We start from the raw sequence: 21509 nt of genomic DNA, 5'->3' as shown, positions 1-21509 counted from the left end.
TAGAGCAATGCGTTCTGATGGAAGATGGTCGTGGTAACGGGTTGAGTTTTTATTTCTCTTAAAGTTCCCCCAACCCCCCCCACATCGAAAAGTGGTAACGCCCGCGGGTGGAGGTGGGGCGTGGGGGGGAGTGACCGCGTGACCGGTCACGTGGGCGGCCCAGTGCTGGCTCGAGCCGCGGTGACCGTTGGTCGCGAGGCCCGTGGCCGGAGGAAGGCGGCGGAGGGGCGGCTGATGGGCTGAGCTGAGCCCTCGTGTCCGCCATGGACTGGGATCAGTTAGTCCTCAATCCTAAAGTGGTGGCTGCAGTCAGGAGAGGTGAGTGAGTGAGATGTCACGTCACGTCACGGGAGGAAGGACCCACCTCCACCTGGAACCCATCGCCCCGTTCAACAGCAATCACAACAATTATTATTATTATTATTATTATTATTAACAGTATCCAAAACATCCCCCCCCCCTGGACCCTACACATCTGGAAAATATCAGCTGGGGGTTGGAAAAGAGCGGAGGCTTGGGAACCCCCCCAGAGTGTGTGTTGGGGGTTAACTGCCGGAGTCCAACCGGTTGAACCCAAGTTGATACCCCCTCCCGCCGCCATTCCAGCCGGTACCCCCTCCCGCCGCCATTCCAGCCGGTACCCCCTCCCGCCGCCATTCCAGCCGGTACCCCCTCCCGCCGCATCCCCCGTTGGGGCCTTGGACTCGCATTGTTAACAGGAGCTGAGTGGGGAGGGTCCCCCCGGCCCCCCGGCGGCTCGTCTGCCCTTCCGGGTCCTGGCTGTGAGCCGCGTTGGCTGGTCCGTCATCGGCACTGCCCCGGGGCACTGTGGACCCCGATCGGGAAGCGGACTCTCCTCGACGCCGGAATTACGCTGTCCATAGAACAACAACAACAAGAGTTCGTTCGCAGAGCGCCCATTCGCGTCGGGAGGACGTCCCGAGGCGCTGGACAGTTGCGTCGGGACCCGAGCTTTGGGGGGGAAATGGTCAGGGTGAGGGGAGGGAGCGAGGAGGGGGGAGAGAGTCGAGAGGGGAGCTGAAGGCTCGGTCAAAGAGAAAGGTCTTGAGACCGGCCTTGAAGGAGGAAAGGGAGGAGGCGGCGAAGGCACTGGGGGATGGAGTTCCAGAGCCTCGGGGCTGAGAGGCCGAAGGCCCGACCACCGATGGTAGGGCGGTTGGGGCGGGGGGGTGTGGAGCAGACCAGAAGCATTATTTGACAATTTTACTGAATTTCACAATGCACATTTATTACAAAACTCTGTGAGTCCGGAATCGAGACCGTCACACAGGGTTGACTCAATTCCGACATTCCATTGCCGAGCACAGGGGTCACCAGCAGCTCGCCATCAAGGGATAGTTTCCTTCTCTCTCTGTCATGTGTCCAGTGTCGGGAATATTTTCAAAAGAGTTTCCTTTTATCCTAGCAAATATCCAATCAATCAAGGAAATTTTGAGTCTTTCAGGACCAGATCTACAGAGACTCACAAAATTATCGCTCACTGACGTGCAGCATTTGCATAAAACTGTTGCAGCAGCAGTAAAGACAAATCCAGTGGTAACAGGTGAGTGGGAAATAAGAGTGCAAACTGAGACATTGAGGATTGAAGAGCTTTATGATTTATTTTTAAGCTTAATTTATTTTAAAGCGTTGTAAAAGTCTAAAGTATCCAGGATTTATAAACTTCATGAAATGCGGTGGGAATGAGATATTTTCAATGGCTGCAAAGAATACACAAATTTACATAGACATTTGCATTTATATAGCTCCTTTCACATTGGGAAGACGTCCCAAGGAGTGAGTTCAAAGGATAGTCTCTGAAATATTCCAACAAATATTTATATGTCTTATAAATACTGCATTATTTTTTTNCCATTTTACACTTCTACTGTGATAATGGCACAAGCTTCTTACTGTATGTTGTCTTTTTCCCAGTACTCCAGATATATAAAGGGGAATGCCCTTTTCCAACCCAGAACCAAAGACTTAGCCTGGGTTGCCCAGTCTTAGACCTGCTACTTGGAGGTGGAATTCCACATATGGGAATAACAGAGATTGCTGGTGAGAGTTCAGCAGGAAAGACCCAGATCTGCATGCAACTCTGCCTGTGTGTGCAGTACCCTTGCAGCTATGGTGGACAAGAGGCAGGTAAAATACTGAACCAGACATATGGCTTCCTCTTTACTTTTTCAGGTCACAGTCCTACAGAAATGTTCCATTATTGAACCTTGGTCAGATTACAGGGGAACTTAATCTATACTCACTGGAAGAAAGATTAAAGAGACATGACATACATCTTAAATAATAAAATGAATATTTAATGTGGAAAAGATAAGGAGAGGCATTTTATGTGAACAACGTGCTCAGGGTTTACTGTACTGATTACACACTTGAAAAACAGCTTAAATTCAATTTAAGAAATCCAGTATTTATGTCTGGACTAGATTATGATTTAACAGAGTAAATAGTGGTTCAAATTAATACAAAAAAAATGAATCTTGCCCTGATTTAGTGGAACAATGTACAGGGGGAAATCCTGTTGTTTAAAACTATCCAGAGTGTAGGATTTAAAGTATTTCAGAATTATCCTGGGGAAAGTGGCAGTGGAAACCAGATAAGTCAAGAAGTGATTGAAGTGATACCAAGCTTGTGTTTTCAAAGCCTGTGAATGATAGGAGTGTAATTATCTATTCACTTATATGGTTGCAGATTCACATGCTACCTGTTGTATCTGGAATGCATTTGTCGTTTAGGTCATTCCGTGGCAGACAATTCACTGGTGAGCTGCTCCACTTGGGAGGACAATGGGGCTAAGGGCTCGGGAATAGAGCAATGTTATCAGACCATCCAGTTGAAGGCATAGAGAGTGTGGGTGCAAAGAATATTTTGTTAAAATAGTATGTTCACATAATTGTTTCTTGTCAACTCTTATCTTTCTAGGAGCTCTGTATATTTGTACAGAAGATATTTTCCCCAACAAGCGTTTGCAGCAGCTGATTGACCATCAGCACACATTGAGATCTGATGTCCCTGCTGACATCATCAAGAAAATTAGGTTTAGTGATAACATCTTTATTGAACATGCTACAGATGTGGTGAGTCAGCAAGTCCCCTTCAACTGTACTATTATCAGTTCATATTAAAGAGAAATTTGTGCAAAGAATACAGTAGCACAGCAAAATGGTAAACTTTTCATCATAACAGAAATAATTTAGCATATAATAATAACCCTTGCATTTATATATTACATATCTATTATAGTATCTATATAATTATTTATAGTGTATGTATTATAGTAATAATGTCGGTCCACAATTTGAACTACTTTGTGCTAAATATACATGAAAATAGTAAGTGTGGACCAGTACTTTTTGAGTAAGTGGAGTATTGTATATTTGAATTGTTTTGTCTCTTTGGTTCACTAGGACGCCTTGAATAACTGTATTAGTAAAAAGTTACCGATATTACTTTCACGAGGTTTGGTGCACCTGGTGGTGATCGATTCAATTGCAGCTTTATTCCGATGTGAATTTGCAGTAAGTGATTCGATCGTCAAGGCAAATGTCTCCAAAAGTTTGGAGCCACACTGCACCATCTTAGCACCAGATTCAGGACTCCCATTCTCTGTGTCAATCAGGTATGAACATTTCTATGAATTATATTATTGAGCACTTAGAGGTGCATTTACTGGATGCTGCTGTGTATCTGATATTGCCCTAATATAATTTTGTGATGTAGTTTAGAACTACAGTGAAGTTCTGGGGCTGATTTGATACAATTTTATGTTTTGCGGCTGAATGTTTTGACTGATGGTTAGAAATCTGCATCTATGCAAGTGAACGATGTAGTGTGAATGTGAATCCTGTGAAAAATTTGCAATTACAAAAGCTTAGCTATAGCTAAATCTAGGTCCATATTACTTGGGTTGAAATTTAGTCTATAGTAAATCAAATCCATGTGGACTTCCTTTCATGGATAGAGATAAATGTGTAATACTGTGGTTGCTGTTTGTAATACCTATGTAAACTGTATGTAAATTAGTGAAGGTTAATTTCAGAGCAATGTTCTACACTGTAAGATAAATACTGGGTGTTCATCTGTTGCAGGTAACAGATGCATTAAGTGACTCTGCTTTGCCTCAGAGCAATTTGGGGTAAGTGTAATTTGTTTTGATAAATGCCTTCTGTCTTTGCATTCTGTCTAGGAGAAGTGAATTATTTTTTTCTCTCGTCTGAGCAAGTACCCATTTCAGGCCTTTTAGCTGATGTATTTACCCCAATTATATTGTTAATTGTGTAATAACCATTAGAATAGCGCTTAAAACTAATCATTTGTAAAGCGATCTGAATTAATATTTACATACAAGAATTTATGCTTTAAATGTTGTTTATCAATAATGTGTAGAACAGAAGTGGTTTTGAGTTGATAATTTTTCTAATAAATAGTGTTGGGACCTTTTGTGCTCCTAACATCCTATGAGATAGAGTAGGAAGATATGCATTGTTGTGGCGAGGGGATGGCTGTGCAGAATGTTGTATGGATTACTTTAAGGAAGAACTGTATTCTACAATATGAATCTCTTCTATTCATATTGTAGTATTGGTATCTGAAAGCCCTGTTATTGATTTACAGCTTATTAAATAGAAAGGTGATGCCATCTCTGGGTTTGACCTGGTCCAATCAACTCTTGATGAGGCTGATGGTTAGTCGAACTCACTTGCACGTGGAGGATAAGTTCCCTGGCATCTCAGTTCCTGCCTCGTGTTCTGGGGCAATTTTACGAACAATGGAAATATTATTTGCACCTCATCTGCCTCAATTATTCTGCTACTATGTAGTCAGTAAAGAAGGTGTAAGAGGATTGAAGGAAGATGTGTTATAACCACTGAAAAGCCTGTGTGGATTGTGTGTATGTGTGTGATATGAGGAGGATGGTACATTTTTTATTGCTTTTTTCTCCACATTTTCAGCAGGCCAATAATTAATTTTCTCTGAATTTTATTTTGCTTTATACCTAAAATGGTGATCATTTATACTTTTGTTATATTTGAAAGATTTTACTTCTGTGATTCTTCCTGTTTCTCTAAACGCTGGCTGGTCTCACCTGCCCCATTATGGTTTGCCACAAAAATGGTCATAAACATTTACCAATGTATGTTATGTAAGTATGTTCATAACTAAGAAAAATACCAGACAGTTGAAAACAATTGTTTTGGTCCATATATTACTCCAATTCTTATTCTCTCAAGTCAAAACATCAATCACAAATAAAATAGCAGTTCTCTTGATGACATACTAGATTAAAAAATGCCAATATTGACAACAAAAAAAGCTATATTGACAAAAAGACTGCATGTTTGATTCCTGATCGCAGCCTAGGCAGCAGTTTGGCCTTATTTCCCCTTCGCAGGGTTAAACTAAGCCAGAATTTTCACTCCCAACAACCGTGGTCTCCACTCATAATCACTGTCTAGTAACACTTACTGGAAACTGTGCAACAACAACTTTGGATGAGGATAATATCTATCTTGTATGATTTTTCTCTCTTTTCCACCCCCCGTGTTTATTCTGTAAACACTATCGATGTTTACACATGATTAATGGTAGCCTCTTGGGGAGGTACATACTAGTGCCTGTGGAACTACTCCAGCGAGCGACTGCATCTTGGGATTTTGGAAGCTTTTTGGGGGTTGGGGTGGGAATAGTGCGCAGATTTCAAACAAATCTCCTGTAAACTTTTGCCAAAACATAAATCTCCTGTAAACTTTTGCCAAAACATTACAAATTTTCACTGTTCTTCCCTATAACACACTCATTTTGTATATTCTGTATATTTATAATCAACCCTGATGTTTAATTACACTTGTTTTTGCGTTGTTTAGGGAAGACAATTAAAATTAAGATTATTTAAAGGCAATTAAGTTCTTAATTAAATTAAGATCCAGCCAGGCGATTGGATCAGTCCCAACCACAGACTTCCAGTTGCTCCATGCTCACTGTGAATGCCAATCTGTTTACCCCTGAGCGGGATGAGATTGATAAGATTTATTTGGGGCTCGAAGCTAAATAGACAAGTAGCCATGGAAGTTGAATTCTGAAAATCAACAGGTGAGCTTCAGGGTCAAATAAAACTTTCTGCAAAATTGTGTTTTTTTTCAATATATTCAAAAATTATACATTCAGTGCTGTAGAGTTTTAGGAAATTAAAGTTCATTCATAAGGAAAGTGCTTCCATCTTGTGTTTGGATGGAGAAACAATCTTTTTGCACGTATGGTTGGAATTTTGAGTAGGAAGGATAGCTAAACGTATTTAGCAAGTATTTTTGTAAACAATTTTTTAAATGAATATTGTGCACCATTTTAGATTTTCAACACTGCTTTAGATCTATAGCCACAATCTATCAGGTGAAAAAGAAGAAAGTCCATAATAGTGTCTATATAGGAATGTTGTCCAAAGAATCAATAAAATGTACATTTGTACAATGTTTCCTTTTTTGCTTAATCCTGAATATTTATTGTTTCATATTGCATTTTCTCTATATGATGAATCAAAGTATTTGCTGGTCACTTGGACATTGTCTTTGTGTGTTTCAATTTCTCTTAAACCTGATCCTCCAAATGAGGACCAACGAATAATAGATTGAGGCAATGTAAATATTTTATGCTGTTATAATATTGATTTCATGAACTGTGAAGAAACAGCCTCAGTGAAATATTTATATTCTGTCACAGTAAATTAGTTGCACTGATGTCTATATATGTGTATTTCAAGTACAGTACTGGAGAAACTAGAACATAGAGGGAGCTAAGGCTGGGGTCAACGATTGATTTTTTGAAAATGAAGTATAAAGGCTAAATATTTTATCTACAATTTGTAAGCTATTCTGTTGACCATTTGACTGTTTGCTAGGCTTGTCAGGCTACTCTAAGTTTGATAATTTCTATAGCAGTGTTAACATAATCATATTTCAGGTTCTCTTATACAAAATGTGATTTGTGAAGCTTTTACAAGAGGCAATTTTTTAAAAAAATCTGCCCAAAAGTATTCCACATTTTTCCTTAGGAGTGCCTGTTCATAATATTGACCAGCAGGCAGCACACTAACCCCATCAAAGCAGGTTTGGTTACGGTATATTGTGTCCTGTAGCATATTAAACCTAAATGATCCAACCAGGATTTAAATCCAAAGCCTTCTGATCCTTACTCAATTGTGCTCCACCAGCTGAGCATATTATGAAGTCTGTCAGCCATTCAAGTTTGTTAAAACGTATTTTAAAAAATCAGTGATTTGGGAGTTTTATTGACTGCTAACCAGCTGCAATATTGGAGTCCCGTAGCTCAGTGGTTAGAGCACTCGCAAGCGAGAGACCTGGGTTCGATTCCCGGCAGGATGAAACCTTGGGCAAGTTTCCTTACTTCACTCGCCTGATAATAATCCCTCAAGAAAAAAATAAATTGGTCACTTCAATCCACGACTGTACGTAATTGGCTGCCGCGTTTTGCCTACAAATATAGTCAATTCATTATCAGTCTATTCTATGAAGTGGAATTCTGTAGCTCAGTGGTTAGAGCACTCGCTTTGCAAGCGAGAGACCGGAGTTCAATTCCAGGCAGGTCAGGGCGAAACCTTGGGCAAGTTTCCTTACTCCACACGCCTAATAATCCCTCCAAAAACCCAAAACAATAATTAAATTGGTCATTTTCAATCTGCGACTGTTTGTGGGACATTGCTGTGCGCAATTGGCTGCCGCGTTCGCCTACAAATATACAGTCAATTCACTTTACAGTGTGTTCTGTGAAGCGCTTTGGACATCCTCCCGACGTGAAAAGCGCTTTATCAAATGCAAGGATTATTATTATTATTATTAAGCGCTTTGAGATGTCTAAAAGATGTGAAAAGCACTAAATCAAATGCAAGGATTATTATTATTATTACATTGCTTACCTCTGCTTTCTCCATTATTACAGATTCATTCCTCAGCCCTACTTGTAGGTTTGAAACCCTTGATGTTGCTAGTGAGCAGGCTGGCAAGACTAACAAAAACATGCAAGCTGAGGTCAACAGCATACTTTATTTTTACTTTATAAATAGTAGAGGATAAACCATTTAGCTTTTATACCTAATTTGAAAAAAAATCATCATTGATTAGGTTGTGTGGATGTGAGTGAGCACAAATGTTTAGTCACCTTTTCTCTGAAAAGGCCAAGATTGGGAACTGTTTGGTGGATCGTGGTAAGCAGATCCCTTCATATAAAGAGATTGATGGAATTTTGGTGATTTGAGAGTCGTCATCAGTGAATTTGTTATGTCAGTAAAGTGCTGAATGTATGGTTGGCTCTCCATCAGAACCTTTCAACAGCAGTACCCTGCCGCGTGTGCTTTTTAAACTAAAATGAGGATTGCACAGTGATTTTCCACCAGTTCCACAAGTTATGATAAAATTGGTGTGAAGGAACCTCCTTGGTTAGTTCCAAAGTGATACTGATTTGGCATGCTGACCCTTGCATTGCTGCAAATTGCCTTGCAGTATAACAAGACATTGGTAACTATCCAAATTGTTTACAGGAGTAAAATACTAAATGGAAATGAACAATCATCTAGCAATGAGTTACAATGTTGAAAATAAAGGGACTGGTAGATTTTGAAATAATTCAACTTGGCCTAAAAAGGGTTCTTGGAGAGTGAACCTCCTGTGAGTCCCAATGCCTTGATTTTGAGGTGCACAAGAGCAATCTTTTTCAGTAAATATACAACAATCAATAAAAAGACTTTTTAAAATTGTTTTTATTTCTCACTACTAGTTTCACAAAAGATGTAAGTTTTATAGATTTTGAACATAAATATTGTAACAAGTCAAATATAACCAACACACCACTTAATAATGTACAGGCCTTCAGTTCTGAGAAAAATCAAGATAATACAGTATATCCTTACCAGAACTAGATCACATGCTTACTGGTAAGCACTGTGAACACCTGCACTGCTTCAGGTGAATAGTATTACTACATTCCCTGCAATACAGTTATACAGGTGTCCTTATAAAAGTGCAATTACACAACTAAATGCTTGTTAACTGAATTCAAATACAGCTAAATTAAATTGCTTCCCTGTTCAGATGCTGAAATCCATTACTTGCTTTAAATCTCTGTCCCAGTCTCATCTAATAATTAAAAGAAACTGCCTTCAAGCCTTTTAAATGTCATTGCCTGACCTCAAGATTGCAACACAATCCCAGATTCAAACCGAATTTCTAGATTAGAGGCTGTACCTTAGAAAATCTGATAATTATATTTGTGTCTGCACTTTTAATGTAATTTTGTGCATCTATAACTGGATTTATTTCACTTCAGAAATATTAAACTTTGTTAATTTTCCTTGCACACGTTTTCTAATCTAGTAATTAAGTGAGGATTCTATTTGTGGCATCTTTAATAGTTGCAGTGTATCTTTTCATAATGTTCAAAACTCAAGTGCTTGTAGCACCACATGTAAACCTTGTAATGTACAGTAGTTGAGAATCTACATTGCTATTAACTTATGCTACTATTCTATCTCCACCTGCACTTCTATTTCACTAACTCAAGATCTCAATGTCTACTTGCAATTCCTAGTTACTTTCTTTCCTGGTTTTCAATATGTGCAAATACAAGTTCTGTTAATATACAAGTACAAAACTAAACAAATAAAACCATACAAAACTAGTACACCAGGTACTGCCTAAACAGACCATGACATGATTACACAAGAGACATGCAATATATGTACACAAGTGCAAGATAATGAGGCAACAATGGATTAAATTAACTAAAGTAAGGCCCTCAATTTCCAAATTAAAAAATATATATTCATGTAACCTTATCAGCTCCTAATTTCCTGCAGTCTTACTGGTCTCCACAGAATCTATATGCCTATACACAGTTGTAATGCATACAATTAAATATCTGTCATGTTTTGTTCTTTTAATAGTAAAGTATTTTAAATGAACTAAATAGGGTCCAGTTCTATTCAATTGAACACTTTGCTAATTAAAATATATTCTGGATATTTGGATATTTCTTTAAAAAAAGACATAGTCCACATAGTACTGGTATTACAACCATTAGACCAGTAGCTTGCAATCTGTATCTAACCAGTACACCACATTTGGTATGCTTTGTTCTTTCATGTAAAGTTGTCGGGTCAGACGATTGAGGCACTATAAAAGTGACCCCCACACACATTAGCAGCATATTTTGTCTATCTGAATCTGGAAATATAGTGCAAGTATATAGTTAACCAAGGATCAGAGAGGTTGTACAAGTACCTCAAAGTAACATTTCCTTAAACTTATTGATAACAATCTTAATGTTTATGCTTGAAATTCCAAATTATGTAATTACGGGTACTTGGCCTCGCAATCTTGAGTAAACCACAATTGTTCTTAAAAGGTAGTCACCTTCATTGGGTACACATATGAAAAGTGGTTTAAAGTCACATTAACTCACGAGACTATTTTAAAACAAATGAGCGTTAACAGGAAGCAGTACAAGTCAACCTAATCCACAAGATTTTACAAGTGTCTACCCACATATCTTAACCAGCTCAAGCTCTGCTGGAACAATTTTATTTTGTTCTTCAAAATGGATTTTTTCCTAATACTATCAATACTGTAGCAACACATCCTCTATCTATAAAATAATATAAAGGATGAACAACCCAGAAGAGTACAGTTGAAGTATTTTGATGCAATAGCTGAGGTTTATTGTACTTTCACTGGCCGAGAATCCTATTGAAAAGGGATAAGAAACTGGCATAAAGGTCTCTCAATCTTTTCACGTTGGAGAACACTTGGTGCCAACTTGTGAACCGAGGTGTGTCAGGTCAGTATGGCTGGCACTCAAACCTCTGGATTCTGTCAGACGATTATTTCGTTGCTGTGTGTTGCGAAAGGGCAAGAAAAGATACATAAGTAAGCATTTGTAACAAAACACAATATTCTAATATGTTTATGGATTTATTCTATAGTTTCATGCTGCAAAAAATTAATGGCACTCAGTAACTGGAGTTTGCTGCACAACGAGGTACATTTGCATGGCAATATATTTGGATGATTAAAGTCTTCTAGACCAAGAATTTCTTCACAATAAGCTGTTTGAAGGTCCTGCAGTTTAAAACAAGTGTAGTTCTACATGGCTAGCAATAATGATATTCCATTAATATAACAGTACATCAAGATTTCTGCTGCTATTTTCTAATTTTGAATATTTTTTTAAAAAAATCTAAAATGTTAAACAGATAAAACAAGAACCTATCTAGAAACCAGCAAATTGGTGTTGCAAGAATATATTATTGTCCAAATCAGGGCTGTAAAAATAGCAGCAAAGAATCTTTTGAATGATGAATTTTGATCACATCACCTCCTTAGTCTACATTTCACTCCTATTAAATTCTAGTTTGCAACAAACATTGGCATTAATCTGCCAATTAACATGTCTTGTGAACCTAACCACATCAATACCTTAATTTGATAGCAGCACAAATGTTTTGAGAAAGAGATCTAAAAAAAATCTTCAATTTGTATGATTATATATTGACAATACTTAGCAATTTATCTCAATAGACAAAGTAACCAGATCCCCACAATTGCTAGATAACCTGTGGAATATCAATCAGCACATTAGCAATTTTCTTTTTTTCAGTCAAGTTTGCAGATCCAGCAATACAATGCATTTTTGCATACTTCAAGCACTCCGAAAAGAAATTTAAACAGTAAATTTGACTGATTTATTTCACGCAGTTAATGTAGAAATAGTATTTTTTTAGAATCCTGATGATCAGGATCCCTTTGAAATCAAATATTGCAAAACAGCATCCTTCATTTGCTCTTGTCACTCATCTAGCATTGGTGGTTTAAGAAGAGTGAGTTGAGATTACCAGTGGTGTTGGGAACTGCCTTAAGACTTATAGATAAGGAAACTGAATTTATCAGTAGATGTTTCAGCATTAATGTAACTTCCTCACACGTTTGGGCAATACACATGCAAGCACTCTCAATGATCTTTTCAACACACTACAAATTTAAATTTCAATAGGAGTCCAAATTTCTTAAGAGGTTAAAGGGCCTCATTTTCACACACCTTCCGCCATCTTGTATTCTAGATAAATGTGAGTAATCAGCCCCAATATCCACACAAAGCCCATTGAGGTAGGATTAAATGAAATTTGTGCATATGTGCCTCTTCATCAGCCCTATTCACTGCCCCAACCCCCATCATCTTCAGCAGGGCACCTGCATTTATTATAAACCAAGGTTTTTAAGACAAGTTCAAATTTCAGTTTTGACACTTTACCCCAAGATTTTGAAATATGTTGCATTTTGCCCTTGATGTCAAATCAATGCAATCTCCCAAAAAGGAGGGGTTTACACTACAGCGCCTACTAGGTGTTGCTGCCATTGCTTCAAATCAATGTTAGACTATCGTATCCTCATATTTAACCTGTGGTGCAGCATGCATCTAATTGATGCAATTGACACTGCTACCAAAGGAAACTGAGCATATATGTTTCAGTGTTTATAAATACAAAATACCTGATACTTCCTCAAACAACTCTTTCCAATAAATGATTTGGGGGGGGGAATCCCTCTGCATTTCTGTCCTCCAACGATTTTCTCATAAGGATGCTACATAGATCCATTGTTATCCCACAAACAGCTACCACTAGTATCCTTCACAACAAGAAATTAATTCCAGTAAATGATCATGTACAGTTGATTAAAATAACAATCAATCATGAGTTACCACATCTTCTCTACCATTGAGAGCAAACCACTGACTCAGCTTTGCCTGATCTTTCTCAGGAAAATATAGAAACATCTGTCATTTATTAGGAAATTATATTATACCTTTTTTGATCACTATTAAAGTAAAGTGTGAGATTTGCCCTTTCAACAAGAGGGAAATATAGCAGAGAAGCTTTGAGAAGTTGCTTTGGACAAGGTTGTGACCATGCTACATGGACCTGTAATATGTTAATAACCTTAGATCTAGAAAAACACTGAACGAAGTACAACATGTACCAGTATCTTAATTGTTATCTCCTGCAGGTTAAGCTGTACGTGTGAGCAAAGAAAATATTTAAATTAGTAAAACGCAATATTTCGACTATCATCCACAGGTTAGCTAGCAATTAGTAAAGAGTAGAAGCATATCATTCAGGTTATTTTGATAAATTAGTTTGATTAAATGTTACACAATACACAGTACAGAATGCTGAAGTCAATTCAGATAGGTTGACAGAAATTGGCATCAAATTCACTGGTTTCTCTACTACGTGAAGGTTGTTGTTGGTGTGTGCTGGATGGAGAAAAGGGTTGAAATATTTGTCAGGGAGAAATTCTTATTGAATTCTAGAACTATTGGCCATGTGTTTCAAATTTGAATATATGCTGAACTCTGTACAAACCACAGCATTCTTTACGTTTAACAAAGACAAGACAGAAATACAGGAAAAAGTATGTGGGAGTAGCAGTGTCTTATCTGAAGAGATCTGTAATTAAATGTGACGTACAATGTTAATTTAAAACATAAGACCTGATTTATTGGGTGTGGAGGAGAAGACAAAGGAAGTTAAATAGTAACAAAGACAATGAGAAACAAGTAACTCCTGATGTCTTTTTAAAAATCCTTCTAGCAAATAAAGGCAATGTAAAGTATATAAGATTCTTCAGCCCAGACACTGCCACTGACGTTTACTAGAAAATTTGGAGAAAGCAATGAATTTGATGCCAATTTCTGTCACTAGTATATAATGCATAGGGCTTACTTGAAAAGTTTCTTCAGTAGCCTGGCCACTCGTGTTAAGTACATTCAAAGAGCTGGCACGCTTCATGCTGCAACCAGGACAGCAACATGCAAGGATAAACCAATCATAGAGTTACTGCAAACTAATGTTCTAAACGATGCACATCAGATTTTAAAATACAGTAATGTATTCTATCTTCACCTAATAACTAGCCACTGACAACTTGTCAGATTGTTAACTTCTGAAGATGACACTTTATTCTTCAAACACAAAGGGAAAAAANCACTTATTGAGTATTTATGAGCCCAATGCTACAGTAACTTGTTTTTTTGTCAACCTATTATATCAGTATTTAGTTAAGTGTGACAAGATATTTGTTTATTTTTTCTGAATTGAATATATTTATTGGGGTCTGTGTATAAATTAATTCTGTATTCCTATCATGATGAGAAATCCAGACATTTGTTATTGGCAAAATGTTGGGCAAGTTTCCTTACTTCACATGTTTTATCTAGCAGTAAGTAAGAACCCAGTTGTTAGTCGATTGGAGGTTCACTTTACAGGGGAAATAATTCCTTATTTGTGGGACGCTGCTGTGCACAATTGGCTGCCACGTTTCGCCCACAAAATATACAGTCAATTCACTTTACAGTATATTGTGTGAAGCACGTTGAGATGTCTCAAAGACATGATAAGGCGCTATATCAAAATGCAAGGATTATTATTTATTTTCTAACAGGTTTTTGAAAATGCTGAATTAAAGTACCTCTAACAATATTTTCAACAACGTGGAATAAAACAGTTATGCTTAGTCACCATTAGAAGATTTTGTAAAACAGTTAATATTTAATCTAGTAACACTCAACATTTTCGGTGTTTGGGATTAATTTACTCATCTGATTGAACCACAGATCTTCCTCCCCATTTTATATTTTCTCTTTGGACACTGAGGTCTGAACATATTTGACAGATAGTATTAATGACACAAATTATAAAAGAACACGGAAACAACAAAACATTCAAGCCAAAAAGATCAGGAGTGTTAGAATAGAAATGGTTCTCGGGCAGATGTCACCTCACTTTTAAGTCCATGTAAAATGCTGAGAATCTCTAACCAAGCTTACACATGGACTAGTAGACTAGCATCCATCTTCAGTGCTCTCTCACCTATATTTTACTGGACTGAACTCAAAGATAGTTAGTGTAATCCTGATTGTCCTCGAGACAGCCTGGATTCAAAGGATTCTTCCTCAGTAACGCTCATATGTGCCTCAGACTGGGTTTCCAAACTCTATCAAAACAGGTTTATTAAGAAAAGGACATTTTAAAACCAGTAAAATGCTTTTTACTAAAATCTTCAGATGAAGGAACAAAGCATAACTTGTTCTAACATATTTGAGGTGTTCCCTGAGCATTATAATCAGCACCATAAATCATTTCTAGTCCTAATCCATGGCCTAGCTCCAGCTAATAGCAGATACAATTCAAACAAAGTCAGTTTTGCCCTTTGTTTTCTCCTCTGGCTTCCCAGTTTGGTTCTGCATAGCGTTCCATCACCTAGGAGCACACAGAAAACCGATGAAACTCACGCATCTGAGTCAAGCGAGTTTGATTGATAGTCTGCCGGGAAACTGAAACTTGTTAAAAGAAAATCCTAGACCACACACAAATTAATTAACATTCTTTAAGGTTCTCAAAGAGTGTGTGTCTGATGCAAGTACAATACTCAAGATATAAAGCTCTTTGTTTTACTCCAGAATGAAAATCACATTGCAACTATTCCATTTCTACACAAGCATGCCTGCATTATATTGTATAATGTTCAAAATCAAATAATAAAACAAACCATTAAGTAATTTTCAGTCCCTCGTGAAAATAAAATATATATTTTTAAAAGTTAAGCTATTTTAGAGTGAGTTTTTGTTCTACAGAATTATTCTTTCTATGGTTACTGAAACACACAATAGAAACATCCCAGTGTTGAGTCAATCCCGCCCATGTTTCTGGATTCCATTGTCATGATTCACTTCCATGATTCAATAACGAGTTCTCACTGATGATCTAAAAACAAGCAGCTCTCAGAATCACACGATTTCCCTACCAAACCATTCTTTCAATCTACTTTTATCTGTTGAATTTCTTTCCAAAATAATCACATTTGACTATTAATATGTGATCTTGAGGCAAAAGATTGATGTCTGCTAAACAAAACATTTAAACAAAAGATTAGAAATAGGATTTGAACAGCCCTCCCTTTGTTCACTTTGTTATGCTTGACTGTAGCTTGAATTATCGCACAGCACTTTTTATTTTCGCCCACAAATATACAGTCAATTCACTTTACAGTATATTCTGTGAGCGCTTTGGGACGTCTCGAAGACGTGAAAAGCGCTATATCAAATGCAAAGATTATTATTATTATTATTTTACAGTATATTCTGTGAAGCGCTTTGGGAGGTCTTGAAGATGTGATAGGGAGCTATATCAAATACAAGGATTTTTATCATTATTATCATTGTTGGCGTTTCAGCCGGGACAAGGAGGTTTCAAACTGGAAAGGGCGAGAACAGGTTACTGGGTAAGATTTCTTCTTGTCTTATCCAGACATTAAGCTGCAAAGGGAGGGAGCCGAACACAATGTTTGATAATTATTGGCGTAGACCATACGAGTCCTGACGTGGGTTTGAACCCAAAACCTTCTGACTCAGAGGCAAGAGTGCTACCAACGGAGCCAGGCTCAAGCACAATGGGAGCTGAGGGCAATGAACAAGAGAGGCAGGAATTTAGAAGTGCAATTATTTCCAGAATAGACTTGTACATATATAAATCTATTTAAAAAAATCTGTTTGTTCTAAAATGAGCACAAAAATCAGGAAACTAATATACCAGCCAGAAAAAAATCAAGGCGGTGCAGAAAAAGAAACTGACTCTCAAAAGAACTTTTATTCCTCCCCATCAGCAAAAAGACTGAGGCATTTGTAGTATTTATAAATCCTTGCATTCCTTACAGTGCAAACTGATCAGCTAACAGTGCACTAACTCGCAGTGAAACTCAATATTCACATTTACGTCTCTAAAAGTTTATTTTTCCATTTTTACCCAACACTCTTAATAGAAGGCTTGATGGTTGGGATAATGTATTGCTCTACTAAAATTGGCCTTTCATAAGTATAGGCTAGTTAAAGAATGGGCCAGTCTGTATGATTCAACACACCAGTTTGAGAATAACATGTAATTTACCCAAGGGCAATAAAATAAATGGGTACATTTTTCAGATGGGAGTATAAATCCTGGCATCTACAGTGTAGCATCATGAATACATACTCTCTATATGTTCTGAAATTTCACTAAATAAGGAGATTCCAATTTAACACTTTATGAATATCCATTCATCACAATTCTTGATAGAGGTTATACACAGTTGAAAAAATTCATGTTTTTTGAAGGAGCAGTAACAAAAACAACATGGTTCCCCCATGTCCCCTTACAGTTTATGGCTCTACAGTACTTGCCTTAGGTCTTAACCACCTTGCACATCCTCATTCCGTTGGAAGAACAGATAAATGGGTGAATAAGCAACCATTATTTTTATCCTCTTTCTTGCTCGTCCTTCCCACCCCACCCAGTTCAACAAAAGGTATGACTGGAAACAATTCAAACATACATTCAGCAAGTACAACGCCAAGATAGTTGAGGCAACTTGAAAATGCACACCCACAAAGCTGTTCAGTGTAATCGCCACAATTTCTCTCTTGAAACAGATTCAAGTGATCACAAGTGTGAATCTTTTATGACTGTTTTCAGACAATCAAAAAGTCACTGCAAAATATACCAAGCCACGGTTTAAAATTGTGGGATTGGATTCCACTCATGCAAAAAAAGCCTTCAATGGTTAATCGGCATTTAATGAATTAAACCTAACCAACCTAACAAAAGAACTCTTTATTCAAATGATGATTGCCCAATCTCCTGTTTCCATGAGATGAAGTCATGGCAGTCAAACTTCATTTCACTACATTCCTCAGTTACACTTGGTTAACACCCGAGTCTTACAGTGACCTGTACTGCATTAACAGCAAGAGAGCCAGTTGGAAGAAACAAAGTCAAGTACAAAGTTGGGTTGCAGGCAGCCCAGCAGGAAATGGATATTTACCCAGGATTTTTTGGCTCATTATCTCGTGAACTTCCACCTTTCAGCTTGCGGACCAGCTTTTCACTGCTGCGTCTGATGGAGGCACGGAGTTTGCTGAAAGAGCCACTGCGTTTCAGAGATCCTGTTCCATCCTGCACCAATAGCAAACTTACAATCAGCAAAGTTGACTACATCGTATTGCCTGAACAGGAGACCATCATTTTGTACAAAAATATATTGAACTCATATCATCAATATTTCATTTAAAACACCTCCCCACCCCACCCCTTCTTCTCAATTGTTCAGTATGAATCCAATCACCTTCCATTCTGCAACAAGACGTAAAGAGATATATAAAACTATAACGAAAAAAACTTTCACTCGCAAATAATAAAAATCACATTGCACACAAATCTCTCAAAATTATTATTTTTAATACGAGTGATAATATTAAATCAAAATCAGTTGTTTTAAAAGTAATAACTTAAGACTGTATATAAAGCTGCTCAGTAATATTGCCATCCCCTTACATTCTCTGTTCCCCCAACAAGATGAGACGAGCCAGTCAGTAATGAATTGTAATACGTGATCGAAACTCCTATTGTTTAAGCATCTTCCCCTTCCCACATAGACTGGAGTAGAAACATCCTTAATTTTATACATCAACCTGATTATTTAACACATTGAATATAAAATGATAATATTTCTGCATCCTATTACACAATTGTACAAGCATGCCTTGTAACAGTAAGAAAAAGCATTACCTTGACACGTGCCATCTATTTTTCTGCAAAATTTGGTTTATCATGCAATACTCTGGATTGCATTTCAAATGGATTTATAAGACAGAAGGATTTGTGAAACATTCACATCACTTTTTGCTGTGACGTACAAGTTATGTACATTTAAATTCTAGTTGAAATAAACAAAGTAACCTGAAGTTCCGACAATGCAGGTTTTTTTAATTAAAAATATTTGAAACTGAACACTTGCTGAAACTGATCATTTGCTTTTTGCAACATCCTTAACATGATGATCATACAACACAATTGCAGAAATATAAGTTGCTATATTATTGTGAAAAATTCTCTTGGTTGTGAATATTACTTAGTTGAAAAAAAACTGGGCGATAAGGCTAAAATATGGTCAAAGACCCCAAATAATTTTACCTCCTCCTCCACATGGCCAACAACAATAATCAATAAATTCTACCACTACTGATATTTGCTCAATAGGAAGGAGTTAGCATCAGTATCTGATAATTGCATTTACTTACATTATTTGAGTAAATTATTTTAAAACACTTGTAAACATTTTTAAATGTTTCTGACTCATGATTAGAGCAGTGCACATACTTAAGCACTTGCTTGAAATAAACTATGCTTTACTGAAATTTATATTCTGTTATAAGATTAGATTTCAATGTTTCTTCCACTACTAAAGTTTTAGAACATTAAATAGGGCCAATAATTGATGTCCTTTATTATTGCTGTTCGATTCCAGATTTCTATAGCAATGTGAATTTAAAGTTCTGTATTTTGATAGATCCAAACTGTATCCTTTTGCTGGTAAATCATGTTTGGTTGGCTCTTAGTGGGAGTTCATAAAACAAGCCTTAAGAGATGTTTACCAAGGATCTGCACTTTGCATAAAGTATAAAAAGAAGGATGATTATTAAATGCACTATTTACTGAATAAACATACCAAATACCCTACAAAATATAATTTTCCAAAGCTTACATTTTGGATTCTTCGAAATGTGGGCAAAACAGCTACCAATTTTCAGGATCCGAACAAGAAGGATTAGCAAATATGCTGCTATGTTATATCTAGTAAGCCAAACATTCATATTAGCAGATAAATCAGTCTGGAGAATGAATCTACTCTTCAGCAATATTCTCTTGTTTGAACTTGTGTGCCATATTAAGCACTATATTTCTGTTTGAAAGATGAACTGAAATTGATGCATACGAGTTTGAGAGGAATTGAAAAGGAGATAGGTTAGAAGGATTTTTTTTCCCCCACTCATAGGGTTCAAGGGTGTGGAATTAGTTACTACATGTGGCTATTTGGGCTTGATTAATAGAATAATTCAAGAGACTGGATAAGCACTGGAGAAATAAAAACATTAAGAGACAGGGAAGAGTTGAAAGTGTGATTAAGAAAAGAATGACTCATAAATAGAGGCTGAAGTAGCATAGATACAATGGATAGAATGGCACCTGGTGCTGTAAATTTCTATGTTACTATGAGCTCCTGGAACTTAATTTGATCCAAACATTATTCAATTGGGGATGGAAGATCACAAATCTAGCGTTTTAATAGTTTTTATTCCATATGGTTTTGTGCTCAATTTATAATGTCAACGTTTTAGAATTTCTTTAAAGTTTTTTTAATGCAACAAATCTGTAAATGTGGCAAGCCCTGGTGTTCCAGAATTAAGTTGCAGGATGCATAGAAAAGGAGTCACTGCAAAGCAGACCATAGAGACAAAAGGCAGGTCAGTTAGACATTGAGCTAGTTTATTAAAAGTTAGGAAAGAGACAATTACACACACCACTGGACACTAAAGACAAGCAGAGATCAGTAAAAGAATACACCAGGATTAGACACGAGTTACACCTCAGAGTAAAAGGAAAACAGAGTTTCAACACCATTTTCTAAAACACTCTTAAAATTGAGCACAAGTGGTTTCATAAATTAAGCACTTATAGAAGAACATACTTACAAATTTTGGGTGTATACTACATCATGCGATTTCAATCAGTATTTTCTTGAAACCAATCATTACAACCACTAGCCATTACATAGGATAAACAACTTTTAAGGGTCAATGAAGTTCTTATTATAGGAGAGATGCCAACCCTTTTAGGCTCAAATCACTCAAGCCACATGACTTGGTGAACAAACATTTGTTGTAATATTGAATAGCTAAGCATTAGACTTACAAGTAAGTCTGACCCATAATTTACAGGTCTTTTGGCATTTCTTCCAGCACAAAAAGTCAATTGTGGTAATCCACAGATAACCATATCAAGGCTATAGTTGTACAATGAAAAATAACTCTGCAGTATTATAATAGCCTTGAAACAGTGCTCAGTAAATGAAGCATAGTTTAGTTACGAATAGAAGTACTGCCACATTAAGCACTGCAGAGAGAAGTTAAAGCCTGAAGATGGTGCAAGCCCCTTCATGCCGGAGACAGCAATAGAATCACAAAAAAGCATCTACGCCTGCCAGACAAGAAGAGGGAAAGAGAGCGAAAAAAACAAGTCAAAACTGTTGCAAAATCTTCAACAGTTTCAATTGTTTAAGGAAACCACTTGAACAGTATTTCTAGGTCCTCTATATAGGCCACATATATGGTGCGTCATGGTACTAGTCCATCAGCCAGGATTATAAAAGCATTTGAAATGCTAAATTTAATTTATGGGATTTACCTGGCAACTGGTTTAATGTTTTATTTATTGCCACAAACTACTGCAGATACAGGAAACCCTGAGGGAGTTCCTTTTGTTCAAAGTACACATTCCATCTCTGTCAGAAAATAATGCATATATATATATATATATATATATATATGTACCTCGAGTG

At 37.1% G+C, this 21509-nt stretch overlaps 2 protein-coding genes across 8 annotated transcripts in view; one reads left to right on the top strand and one right to left on the bottom strand.

Annotated features, from left to right (window-relative positions):
- Window positions 1–121: 121 nt before the first annotated feature.
- Window positions 122–6900, top strand: xrcc3 (X-ray repair complementing defective repair in Chinese hamster cells 3). The gene is given in 8 exon segments (XM_007888269.2): window positions 122–318; window positions 1427–1564; window positions 1936–2148; window positions 2941–3095; window positions 3426–3561; window positions 3564–3637; window positions 4107–4153; window positions 4633–6900. Coding segments are annotated over 8 exon segments (1068 nt in total). The 5' UTR covers window positions 122–263; the 3' UTR covers window positions 4883–6900.
- Window positions 6901–8767: 1867 nt separating this feature from the next.
- Window positions 8768–21509, bottom strand: part of klc1a (kinesin light chain 1a) — a 36990-nt gene continuing 24248 nt past the window's right edge. For 3 of the 7 annotated variants that reach the window (XM_042338233.1, XM_007888263.2, XM_042338234.1), the window contains exons 14-16: window positions 17937–18067; window positions 13805–13871; window positions 8768–10914 (exon numbers count right to left, since the gene is read on the bottom strand). In XM_042338233.1, coding sequence (XP_042194167.1) covers window positions 10813–10914; window positions 13805–13871; window positions 17937–18067 — 300 coding nt within the window. In that variant the 3' untranslated portion in view covers window positions 8768–10812. Of the gene's footprint in view, window positions 10915–12569; window positions 12708–13804; window positions 13872–14490; window positions 15075–17936; window positions 18068–21509 lie in introns of those variants that run through there. The other 4 variants (XM_042338237.1, XM_042338238.1, XM_042338235.1 and 1 more) reach the window with 3 other exon arrangements.

Source organism: Callorhinchus milii, unplaced genomic scaffold, assembly GCF_018977255.1.
Source record: "Callorhinchus milii isolate IMCB2004 unplaced genomic scaffold, IMCB_Cmil_1.0 Scaffold9, whole genome shotgun sequence".
In the NCBI taxonomy this organism is placed as follows: Eukaryota; Metazoa; Chordata; class Chondrichthyes; order Chimaeriformes; family Callorhinchidae; genus Callorhinchus; species Callorhinchus milii.
This window is presented reverse-complemented; position numbering and strand designations above follow the sequence as displayed.